At 41.0% G+C, this 13335-nt stretch overlaps 2 protein-coding genes across 2 annotated transcripts in view; one reads left to right on the forward strand and one right to left on the reverse strand.

Moving 5' to 3' along the window:
• SOX5 (SRY-box transcription factor 5) overlaps positions 1 to 13335 on the forward strand; it is a 1214093-nt gene that overhangs the window by 1016522 nt on the left and 184236 nt on the right. The gene's annotated exons all lie outside the window — the stretch shown is intronic.
• Positions 4201 to 13335, reverse strand: part of ETNK1 (ethanolamine kinase 1) — a 35037-nt gene continuing 25902 nt past the window's right edge. The window contains exons 7-8 of the mRNA XM_083402340.1: positions 12107 to 12180; positions 4201 to 10520 (exon numbers count right to left, since the gene is read on the reverse strand). Of these exons, the coding sequence (XP_083258466.1) occupies positions 10448 to 10520; positions 12107 to 12180 (147 nt within the window). The 3' untranslated portion in view covers positions 4201 to 10447. The remainder of the gene's footprint in view (positions 10521 to 12106; positions 12181 to 13335) is intronic.

Raw genomic sequence — 13335 nt, forward strand, 5'->3', positions numbered from 1 at the left:
ACTAATGACGGGTGAACTCCCTTTGGCTCCTTTTGGAACTCGACTCGGGTAATAAGGTTTAAAAAGAACAAAAAGAAAACCAGAGTTTCCCCACTGTAGTGTTTCCCAAACTCAGGTCTGCTGCTGTTTTTAGACTACAACTCCCATCATCCCTAGCTAGGACCAGTGGCCAGGGATGATGGGAATTGGAGTCTCAAAGCAGCTGGAGACCCAAGCTTGGCAAACCCTGATCTAAAGCCTGGCCAGACATTCTGACCCCCACACACTCGGTGATATGGAAATAAACTGTCCTTACACAGACCACTGCCCTATCTAGTTCAGTATTGTCTACCCTGACTGGTAGCAGCTTCCTCAGGCAGGAATCTTTCCCAGTGTTGCCTGCAGATGCCACATAGAGTGAATTCATGATGAATGTCTGATCTTTAGCTCGTCCAGACAGGAGGGAGTTTCTGTAACATTCACCCGCATTTATTGTGTGGTCTTATTTGTAGAAAACGACTTCTACGGACTACCTGATCTCAGAGGAGACCACCACAGGAAAGATGGATCCTAGTTGATAGGGGGGAAAGAAAGACAAACTTTGGAGAGTCCGAGTACTAGAAAATGAGAGAGTGCAAAAAGGGGAGCAGCTCTTTAGGACCCACGTTTCCTGTTACCTGGTGTCCAAACAGCTCACTTATCAGTTACAGCTCTAACTTAGAGCAGACGAGAGCAGCCAGGCTGGTTAATTTCACAGAAACTGCCTAGGATACCTTCACATTTTGCTTCATAACTTTCTTTCTAGGAAGGCTAGAGGTATGCTTTTTAAAAAATAAATAAATTAAGCCTGAAGTCCGGGGCATCGCGGGTGCAGCATCGACAACCCCTGTCTTTCTTCTGTGTTAATAATGCCATCCACATTTGGATCCTTCAGGCCGTAAAGGTAAAGGGACCCCTGACCATTAGGTCCAGTCGTGACCGACTCTGGGGTTACGGCGCTCATCTCACTTTATTGGCTGAGGGAGCCAGCGTACAGCTTCCAGCTCATGTGGCCAGCATGACTAAGCCACTTCTGGTGAACCAGAGCAGCGAATGAAAATGCCATTTACCTTCCTGCCGGAGCGGTACCTATTTATCTACTTGCACTTTGACGTGCTTTTGAACTGCTAGGTTGGCAGGAGCAGGGACCGAGCAACGGGAGCTCACCCTGTTGCGAGGATTTGAACCATCAACCTTCTGATCGGCAAGTCCTAGGCTCTGTGGTTTAACCCATAGCGCCATCTGCATTCCTTCAGGCCATAAACAGGCATATAAATACACCATTGCATGTTTAAGCCGCCTTATATCCCAGGAAAACTGACATAAATGTTTGCAAATATTGGCATGGCCAAGGCTGGCATGAACCTAGAGCATGTTTTGAGAGTAACGGTTGAGAAGCAGCCTATGCAGCAAAGTATTGGAAGACACAAGATCTACCCACCCGGGAAGAATGGCAGATGAAGCTGATGGACTACATGGAATTGGCGGAAATGACTGGCAGAATCCGAGACCAGGGAGAAGAGTCGGTGGAAGAAGATTGGGAAAAATTTAAAGTATATTTACAGAAATATTGCAAAATTAATGAATGTTAGAAGAATGCTGGAATGAAGTTATATGGTTTTAGCAGAAATGTTATAATTAAGTAAAAACTGATTGTTAATGGGCCAAAGTGGAAAATTTAAGGCTAGATTGTGTTATTGATAAATTATAGAACAAAAAATTGAGAAAGATGGAAAGGATTTGCTGAAATAGCTAATTGAACTAGAATACAAAAAAGGGAGGTGTGAGGAGGTCGATGAGACAAGTAAATGAAAGGTAAAGATATGGAAATATTGGATGTGTTTTTAAATGTTTTTGTTTTTCTTGTTGTTTTGCTGTATTGTTTTTTGTTTTTGTTTTTATTTTCGATGTATTGTAAGGTATTGTTTTGTTCTGTTAAACTTTTTATTGTTTCTTTCTTCTTTTTTCTGTAACTATTAAACCTCTAATAAATATTATTTTAAAAGAGAGAGAGAGAGAGAGAGAGAGAGAGAGAAGCAGCCTATGCAATTCACTGTTCTGGGTTTATTCAAGGAAAGGTAATATTCTGGGATAGTTGGGCAGTTCCATCAAACTCCACACAAGACTCCCTACGAAAAAATATCCGCAATAATGGTTGATAGAATATGAACCTCGGGCTCTTTCAAATGTATCAGTAATAAGATGGTCAGAAATGATCATGCATTTGAAGCCTAAGGCAATATTGGTAATGGCTCGCTGTCACAAAAGAGACAGAGAAGCATGCTAACAAATTCAAGAGGCTCTTAAAAGTCAAATACTCGCTTCCTTCCTCTTAAGGTATGTTTTTTAAAAAAAGAACCAGAAAATCTGGGGGGAAATATGCTGTTTTTATAGCACAACACAGTTGGCAATCCTTCACTTTCGCAAAGTGTGGGTTGGAACATGCCTGACTAACGATTAATGATGCTCATTAAAAAATGAAGTTCTGGTAAAATTCATTAATGCTTGGCTTGAGTCTTGCTAACAGTTACGCAACATTAAGAGCAAGGCAATTACAGATCTTGGCTGCAGCTCATCAGGAGATAAGCGGGGTGGGAGAAGAGAGAATAATACCTTTTTTCCTGGGTAACACAAGTGTACGATACGTGGGTTTTCTCGAAAGCAACTCGAAAGAGCAGCACGGTAGAGATACTTGCCATCTGGAACTAGTTCCTAGAGGTTGCCCTAGGACAGGCATAGGCAAACTCGGCCCTCCAGATGTTTTGGGACTACAACTCCCATAATCCCTGACCACTGGTCCTGTTAGCTAGGGGTGATGGGAGTTGTAGTCCCAAAACATCTGGAGGGCCGAGTTTGCCTATGCCTGCCCTTGGAAGTGTGGCTATAGCTCAAGGTAGGACGATGGTTTAATCCCTAGCATCCTCACTTATTAAATGGGACAGGTAGCAGATAATACTGATGATGATGATGATAATTATTATTATTATTATTTATTTATTTATATCCTGCACTCCCCAGCCGAAGCCAGGCTCAGAGCGGCTAAGAACAATAAAATGATACACATTCTAAAATCATTTCATTATAAAATTAATTCAAATCAGATTAATGGCAACCAACTGGGCTAGGGTTCTGTGAGGATTGCCAAAGGAGGGAGTCAGGCTGTGCCTAGGCCAAAGGCCTGGTGGAACAGCTCTGTCTTGCAGGCCCTGCGGAAAGATGTCAGATCCTGCAGGGCCGTAGTCTCTTGTGACAGAGCGTTCCACCAGATGACAGTAAAGGCTTTGGGGCCGAAACCCTGGGCTTCCTTCACGCTCGGATCTGGAAGCTGCCATATCTGCAGAACACTGCAGCACAATTGCAGGCAGCAGTGAGAGCCCATCAGCAGGTTAACAGCTTTGCTTAGAAACCTGCACCGGGTTGCCAATCTGCTACCAGGCCAAATTCAAGGTGCTGCTGTGTGTACGTAAAGCCCTTACTGGCTAGGGTCTAGTTTACTTGCATTATCTTACCTTGTATATGTCAACGCTTCAATTCTTGGAACTAGCACTGTGCCACAAAATATTATTTCCTTGTAAGAAATAAGATATTTTGGTGTGGCAGCATCTGCACTCTGGAAGTCCTTGCCTATTGGACATCAGGCAGGCGCCTTCACTGTACTTTTACATCACCTGCTAAAAACTTTTTTTCTTTAGGCAAGCCTATCTAGGTACAGTGGTACCTCGGGTTATATACGCTTCAGGTTACAGACTCCACTAACCCAGAAATAGTACCTCGGGTTAAGAACTTTGCTTCAGGACGAGAACAGAAATCGTGCTCCGGCGGCGCGGCGGCAGCGGGAGGCCCCATTAGCTAAAGTGGTGCTTCAGGTTAAGAACAGTTTCAGGTTAAGAACGGACCTCTGGAACGAATTAAGTACTTAACCCAAGGTACCACTGTAAGTAGAAACTGTTGTGTGTTTTAACCTGGTGTTAGCTTATTTTCAATTTTAAATATTGTTGGAATTTTGGGGGGGATGTGTGTGTTTAGCTGGGATTTTATTTTTTATTTTTGTGATTTTATTGGTTTTCTCCTTTTTGTAAGCCGCGTGGTTTAACTGGTAGCAAGTAATGTTTGTCTTGACCAAGGCTTGCCACGAGTTGCAACAACCAGAGGTAAAACAGCCGCCAGGACAAAACTCACCACTGCAGTTAGAAACCAGCTTTATTGTTACAACCAATTTTGAATTATTTACATAATATAAATCTCTTTGCAAGATACATTCCTTCATTGAAATCAATAGTAAAAGGCCTTGTTACATAGCTCCAACAATGCTTAGCTTAAAAAGAAATACATTTCACTCCAGTACAAGCCAATGAACAGAATGCACAATTTAATTCCATTCATAACATACAGATGAGGTTACTTTTCTCCTTTCCTTAGACAGGCAAACCCATTATATTCACAGGACAAGATTGGACTCACAGACATAGGTTTAGAAGTGTAATGGGACAAATAAAGTTACAGGAAGTGTGCTCCAGGTGTGCTGTTGTCAGAGATAAGGACAGTGGGCCTCAAGGGAATACCCCTTCAATGCTCTTTTTGATTACCTGAGGTACCAGAATATTTTCAGTGCTGAGACAGTTAAGTACCAAACTATCATGGCCTTTGAAGATGGGCAGCTGCATAAAAAAAGGGCATCCCAGAAAACATGGGGAACTTTTTACACCCATGCTGCATGGAAATTGAGGTCTAGCCAGTTACACTGCTGAGTTACGGGCACTTTTGTGACTGCTGTCTACTCCTGATCCTCATTTCCCCAGCGGCCATGATGCATTTAATAGTGTTGTTCCACTATTTCCTCTTTTGCCCTTAAGAAATCGCCTTTGCTACACGCACTTTCGGCTTGCAGTGCTTTGCAACCCGACTTAAGTGCTTTATCACATCCCTTCGAATCCAACCTGTGAATTAGTACTGCCGTTGTTCAGATGCAGAGCAGTATGAAATAATTTACTCAGGACCATCTAGAGGAGATTCTCGATTGCTATTGGCTGGCTTCCAAAGGGCTGTCAAAATGGCAGGTTCCCACACAATCTTAACTCCCTACATTTATTCATCTTCGAACACACCCCGAGATCAAGTTGACTCTACTGCCATGAGAAAAGCTGGATGTTGTGTAGCAATTTTACAACAGCTGGCAACAAGGTGTTTCTGGGAGAGTGGTCAGTAATGGGGGTTTTTTGGGGGGGGGCAAGCAGGGGAACATGTCACTGAAATCAGAAGATAGTACAATGTGATTATCAGTGAATAATGCTATTTGCTTAGTCAAGGTTGGTAACAGATATTTTGGTAAACTGTCACCAAGCTAGCATATATTAAGGTTGTAGAACCACTTTGGAAAAACAAAATGCCCTATCAAGTTTTTCCTGTCATGGACATTGGCAAGGAATTGTCATATGCACTTTCCTCATTCCAGAGGTCTACGTACTAAAAAGATACTGGCTTGACGGGGCACCATCTGGCTGTATCACTTTTGAGTTTCTTCGTTATTCTAGGACTGCGATTATCAAAAAAAATCCAGGCTCAATATGAACGCAGCAATTATGCCCTTAATTCACAGCGCCAAGTTCAAAGCACCAAAATGTGAGGTGCCTGAAACTACAAGAGGAATAAAACTGCTTGCTATTCTATTACGGACAGTTGTAAACTATGTAGACGACTTGGGACTAGCAGATAAAACTGCTCAGGCCAAGCTTGGGGGTGGGGGTGGAATCAAATATTGTGGAATAAATATTTGAGATAGGCTCAGCTGAATCGAACGCAAGTCCGCATGGATGAAGGTTTTACCAAAGAAATGGGATCAATTATTTACAGATTTTGCTGAAAGCTAGTCCGGAACACATGCAATGTCAACAATCTTCAAGGATGCCACCATTTCTCCTTCCATATATATATGAGGCTTTATTTTTTACCCCAGAACATCAATGTGTGCCAGTTTGTAAAAAACGTTATGAATAACTAAGCAAGCCTAGATGCAAACTGGAGTTCTTCTAAGCAATTTAATGAAATATTTCATCTCATTTGCTTCTAGTACCAAGTTATAACCATGTCAGAACACAGAGCAATTAATATATAGGGTTTCCTTTTTCTATTGCATTAGACCCGTCTGATGTTTTTGCCATTTACATCACAGGGCCTCTGTCCTGAAACCAACTTGCACAAGCTTTTTCTTCAGCAAAAGCCAACGACCCATGCGCTGAGGAACCGTAACGTTTTTAGGAATTAAGTAGGCCTTGGAATGGAGCTTCACAATTCACCTCACATAAACATTTCCCTCTCCAACCGGCCAATCTGCTTCCCATTGGAACAGTAGGCAGTGTGAGTTAAAGCCAACTATTGTACCAACTCATTTTCAGAATGATTACTTCCTCCAAAGTAAATGTGTGAACATGAAAGCAGACACCACGGGCACAATGAGAAAGATGCATTATGAAAGCTAATGTGGTTACCTCCTGGTACTATTATTTTGTTCCCAAATGTCGTTTTCCCCTTTGAATGTGGTCAATTTAACAATAAGGTCAGCACATTTCGGATTTCTCTTTACATACATCAAAATTTCTACAAAAGGAGAGTACAATGAAATACATGAGTTCATAAATGCAAGGTACCATACAATTCACACTAATTTACAAATGGTTATTTACACTATTGTATATACACAGTCAGATCCGGTTACTGTGAATCAGTTCGCTAAGCCATCCGCAAAATTCACCAAGAGAACCCCAGGCCAGAGTTCAAAACAATGCAAAAAATAAAAATCACCATCATTACCTAGGATGCTTTGATGTTTGGATCAATCAGGCATAATGATTAACCTGGTCTGATTGCCAAACTGTGAAGTAGAAGGAGGAAAAGAAAATCACGCAATTCTGCTTTACAAAAGCTACTAGGCCACTACGGTCTGTCAGGTGATGTTACACAGGGCTGAATGCCACTTCTAAGAACCCTCTTCACGTTTTCAGCATTTTATTAGTGTCATCGGTGACGGCATTCAGAATCAATAGCTTAACGGTGAAGGCAACAGAATAGATTTTGGCAAGTCACAGCCAGAATTACATGAGGTTGTTTCTAGAGCTCTGGAAAAAATAAGAGTTCAAATACTTGATAAATGTGAACAAGTTTGGGGGGGTTTGGGGGGGCAGTTCTAATTTAATGACAAGACCACCACCCTTCTGAGATTAGAACAGGACAAGACAGTGTCGTGTTAAAGAGGCAAAACAGCTAGTTTAGAAAATGAGAACCAATTTTCTCTCCATGGCACCATTACATTTGTACAAGGCCTGTGTCAGAATTATTTTAATAGTCTAAATCCATGATGCAGAAGATGCCATACCAAGTAGACCTTCCCCCCCCCCCAAAGTAGTGTTTCACAAAGAATAGGCTCTCCCTACTTGTTATTTTATCAATGCTTTTATGGAGTTAAATTAGTGGGTGTTCCATTTCCCTGTTCAACCTGGAACATGCCAAATGCAATGGCACAGACCAGCTTCATATCACTTAATGACCTTACAACAGCAAAAATGAAAATAATGGGAATGTAGTTAGCGCCTCTTTCTTATGATTTGACATCCTTGTGATCAGCAGCTACCTTGGAGATGTACACAGATTTTGGAAAAAAGCAAATCACCAGAGAAGCATTTTTATTCACCAGGGATGTGCTTGCCTTTAACATCTGGGAAATATATATTGCTGCCTGATGATACTTTAATTTGCTACCACTGGAAATGCTGATTATAGGATGATTCACAATACTGCTTTCTGTCTGCCTTGCACAGCAGCAATTACAGAGGGACATAGAAAAAAAATCATCAAGTCGCCCAATATTATCAAATACCAAAGAAATCCACACAGTTGGATGATGCCCACCTGTGAGATCGCACATTGCAAGAGTCTAAAAATAGGTTTAATGCAAACTGGAGAAGAAACAGAGAGACCTGGGGGGAAATAAACTGCTCCCTCAAGGCAGGAGGAAAAAAACTGAGATGCAGCCTGCCTCCCACAATTCTTTGCTCCTGCCTCGGTCACATGGTGAGGTCTGGCAAATATAGTAACACAAGGTAGAAATACAGCCAGCCACCTATCTCTTCTACGGAACTCAGTATTTGTCAAGAATGGAAGCAGCCTGGGTCATTCTTTACTACCCAGAAAAACGAAGAGCTCAACTGTCTTCCAGCAGATGCAACGAGCCCTCTGAGAGAACACTGTGATCTGTCTCGCCAATTTCAAAAGTAGCCATTGACAAGTATTCCTTAAAATCTGTGAGTGGGAAGAACTAGTTCCTGCATTCAACAATGTATGGCAATTTTTGCTTTAAAAGCCTTGTACACTTTGTTGAAAAACATTTAAGGTTTTCAAAAATAGTAATTTAATTTTAATTTAATTCATCCAGGACCCAAGACTAATGATTTTAGAATAAGATGCCATTAAAGACTACGAAAAAGCAAGGACCAGACCTTGGTAAAGAAATTCAGTTTTCGCAAGAGAGATTTACTCTGTGCTGACTTTTTCTAGAGCTCCAGCAACATCCTTGACCTGATAAATTACACTTTCCTCTAACTAGTTAGGTCAACACTGAACATCAAGAGAAGCTGCCCAATTTAAGAAAGTATATCAATAAGTGCTTAAAAAAAAACTTATTAGAAAGTATAGATATCATAATCCATTAGTATTAAAAAGTTTTAATAGTGACTAAATTTGAATGCAGCCTACTGTCTAGTGATTAGTTCCACTGTCCAATGGAACTACCCCTCAGCAGGGCGTTTGAAGATTGTGGCTTTAGAAACGAGATAATTAGACACCTCAAAATGTGTAAAACCATGAGATTATTTACAGAAAGAAACAGAAAAATCATTCAGTGATCTTTGGGGTGAACTTTTCATCCTTGTTAATTGCTGTATGTATCATTAAACAAGCCAGGCTTATTTTAGCCAATGTTTAATTTACAGAGTACTATAAAATAATTCTGAATAAATATCCTTGCTGAGTCTGTGCAACAGGCTCCCCGTAATATTTCTTAAGGTTTATTTGGGTTTACATATACTGCGTATGAACACAGACTTTGTACAAATGGGCACTTAAGTGGCCAAAGTGAAGTGTTTCAGACTAACAGAGTTGACTGTGTGGCAATTCAACTCAATGCAGTGACTTTCAAAGTTTAAAGCCTTTTACCCTACCTTCGAACGAACACACACACACACACACACACAGCGCGTCAGCTAAGTAAACATTTGTTTTTCATTTCACATTTCTGAAATTCAAACCATTCTTGGGTAGGATAGCTTTCGAAAGAAAAGGAAAGAAACGCGATTGTGATCAAATCCTCACTCTTCAAATGCCATCTATTTCAAGAATGATCTTGTAACTTCGCGGCTTTGTGCTGGCCACGAGCTTGCCACCATCTAGCAAAGCAAAGAAGGCAACCTACCAAATAACAGATCTAATGACCGAAAAGGAAGCAGGGTAAGAACAGATTATCAACGAAACATGGCAGAGTTTTGCTCCCAAATGCTACAGGACTGCTCGGTGGCTTGTCCTGTTAGCTCCTTTTTGCGTCTCTTATGAACATGTATAGTCCCTAGACTACATGCCAAAGCGTTCAAAGAGTTTTTTTTCTGGGGTGGGGAATAAATCATTTTTTAAAGGAGGGGAATGACAATGACACTCTGGAACAGTGGTCATTTAAAGCTTGCATTTGAAGCTAGAAGCTGCCTCCAACAGAATGAAAGCATCTACAGTAACTATGTGGTGGCATGTTTTTCTTCATGAGCGAGCAGACCTCTGTAAGAAAAATTCATCTGTATGTTACGTAAGTAGGATGTCCAGTCTTTTTTCACAGTACTGAGGTAGAGCTTGGAGAAATATCAGCATGGGAATTACCTCCCATCCTCTCCTAGCAACCCAAGTCAGCACCAATGAATTGCACTTTAATGCAAACTGCTTCTGTTCATGTACAGGTTTTGTACACAGTCTGCAAGAGCACTGAAGTTGCTCGTAGGTTAATGTCAATGTAACATAAGATGTGCGAAGTCCTTCACAGTATTAGAGCCCACACCCCCTCCTCTGAAGAAAACTGATGAAAAGCAGCAATGGAATGTTAAATTCATAATAAATAATTCACATTTCACGTTAAAAATTACAAGAGAAAAGATTAAATTTGCTCTCCCTATGTTTTATAAATCTAATGCTTCTATTCCTTCTACAACAGCAGTAAGATCCTCATTTTAGGTTTAACATTAAGAGATTGTTGTTTAGAGGCAATGAAAAGCAAAAAACCACCATAGGAACGATACAAAACTAACAAATGTTTAGCTTTTTCCATTATCTGTACTCGGATGAAAAAAAAAACTTTAAGGAATAATCTGATCCAGATGTAGATAACTGAAGCTCTCAGTTGTTACTCAGGAAGTTTTAATGTCATGACTTCATTTTTCATTTTGAAGTACTGATTGAAGCGAACAATTGCATACCTATTAGAGGAAATAAAAAAATGTTAAATCATGTCTTACTGCCTTTGTGGCACAATTAACATGACTCTACTTACAAGCTTTTTGCAGCTAACTTTAGTTTTTCCTGCCATCTAGTGGTTATAGAATGCCTTGCATATTTGAGAAACTTAGTTGTCATATGCGGGTAAGTAGCTAAAAGGCATTTCATGCCAAAATGGAAGTCAGGCCATAATGCTTCATTCAGGGGTTGGTGGATTCAGGTTTCCTTTTTGAGACATTTCAAGCACAAAACAACTACTTAGGCTAATAAATTCAACCCAGATAGCACCACGGCCCCTACTCTGTAATGGCAAAACACTGGAGCTGCAGGTTTTGATAAATGCTTATTTAACTGGCATTTACACAGAGTTTGCACAATGCAATCTTACACATGGTTACTCAAAAGTCCCGATAAGTTCAACATGATTTACCTAGTAGCAGGTGTGCTTAAGAACACAGTTCATATACATTGCCCTGTTGTAATCCTAACCACCCCATAAACCTAGGTTGGTACTGTTAGCCCTATGCTGCAGATGCAAACCTAAGTGTCATGTGTTAGGTCACCTACCAAGTTCATGGTAAAGGCAAGATTCAAAACAAAGACTTCCTCAAGGCTCCTAGTATGCTATAGCAACTCTTAAAAAATTAATCTACTGAGATTAATCTTGGTTTAGCTGATTAGCTGGAGAGGGGTCAATTCTAATTTGTGGGGGCTAAGTTCAGTACATTTTTTAAAAGGGTGTTTTGGCTGTTCAGCGACTGACAGGAATGCAAGAAAGTATTAAAAATTGCTTCCAGCACATGGAGCATTGGTTTTTTTATAAACCAAAGTAGTTAATATTGGTCACTGTTACAGAATACTGTAAGAGGCAGAACCAAAATTTCTAAATTCCAATTTGAAGAAGAGTAGCACACAAAGGATATAGAACAAAAGTGAGAAAATCCACTTATAAAAGTAAAGGTAAAGGTAACTGACTGTTAGGTCCAGTCGTGGCAGACTCTGGGGATGCTGCTCTCATCTCGCTCTATAGGCTGAGGGAGCCGGCGTACAGCTTCCGGGTCATGTGGCCAGCATGACTAAGCCGCTTCTGGCAAACCAGAGCAGCGCACAGAAACGCCGTATGCTTTCCCGCCGGAGAGGTACCTATTTATCAACTTGCACTTCGACGTGCTTTTGAAGTGCTAGGTGGGCAGGAGCAGGGACTGAGCAACAGGAGCTCACCCTATCACGGGGATTCAAACCGCTGACCTTCCGATCAGCAAGCCCTAGGCTCTGGGGTTTAGACCACAGCGCTACCCACGTCCCAATCCAATTATAGTCACCTATATATCAACCAGTTTGATATGCCAACTACCACCACCTTTGGTAGTAGGAAATTTTACTTTAAACAATTAGGCAGTTAAACTGTGGGTAGCTATTCGTCTTAAACACTCTACGGTACAAGAAAACAAAACTAGTTATATTTCAGAAACAGCACTTCAAAATTCTGCATGTCAAACTCTTTACAGAAGCAGCACTAGTCAGAGGTTCACAGGCAACAGAAACACTTGTAGACTAAGTTACCTACCCAAGAAAATCAAAGTCAATGGTGGAGTATTTGGCTTGAATCAGGGCCCACAATCCCCAGAAGAAGTGAGAGGCCTACACAAAAAAAAACACACAATGAGGGTTAACACACACTTTATGTCCGTAACAAGAAAGTTATGCTACTAACTCATTAGCACTGTTAGAACAGACTTGCTGTTAATTGACTAGCTATGCATAGCAACAAAAGAACTCTTGAACACTTAACATAGCCTTGTCTTATTGGATTTCAGGGTATCTGAGTTTGATAAATTTACCAATGATTTCACCATCTCCCTTCCTCCTCAAAGGAACTGAAAGGAGTCCTCTGATTTTTAAACGCCCCAAAATATAACATTATTAGATTTTAATCCCACCCTGTATTTCAAGGAACACAAGGCAGCAAGCAATACCAATATATTAATTTTTAACCAAGTAGCCTTACGGCGAACAATTTCAAGGTTGCAAACAACAAAATCAAAACCATGACTTACAACTACCAATGGAATGCCACCTTGGGGGGGAAATCCACTTCCAACTTACTCAGTTACTGTGTGACACAAGTGGTTTGTGGGTGTATGTTAAACATTAAACCACAGCTATAATTTACCCTACTGCTAATGCGTCCCTACTGCAAAAGACACAGGAGAAGAGGCTGTTGCTAGAGACCTTCGGATGAGAGAGAAACGCAGGGAAGGACGCCAGGTAAAAATGGGATGCAAGCAACAGATGAGAGCACTTAAAGGCCAAGGCTGAAGAGAAGCAAGAGTGCAGTTGAGGACTTCAAGGCAACTCTTCCTCAACTTTCTTGTGCACTTCCTGCCCTCTGTCACTACCCTTTTATGAATAAGCTGGAGGAGCCCACCTCCAGAGCTTTATGCCAAGCAGCCTGAACATGAATCAAAGAAAGGCAAGTGTGTTCTCTTAGTTGCATTCAGCCCATTAAGTGTTCTTGCGCAGGGAAGAATATTCCCCAACAACCGTGACGTTTACAACAATGATGTCAGGACACAAATACTTTTCCCAACAGATTAGGTTTCGCTGTATAGTATTTTCCTTTTGCAGATTCCTGTGGCCTTTCCTGGATCTTGTCTCATGTAGCAGTGAGATGGCCCAAGAATATTTTATTTCACATTTCAACGATCTAGAGACAACTCTAAGCCATTCATTTGTGTGCAAAACAGCTGCCAACCCAAAAGATCTGTAGAAGCATTATGTAACATTCATACTACG

Source organism: Podarcis tiliguerta (assembly GCF_965153285.1).
Source record: "Podarcis tiliguerta genome assembly, chromosome: 10".
Classification (NCBI taxonomy): Eukaryota; Metazoa; Chordata; class Lepidosauria; order Squamata; family Lacertidae; genus Podarcis; species Podarcis tiliguerta.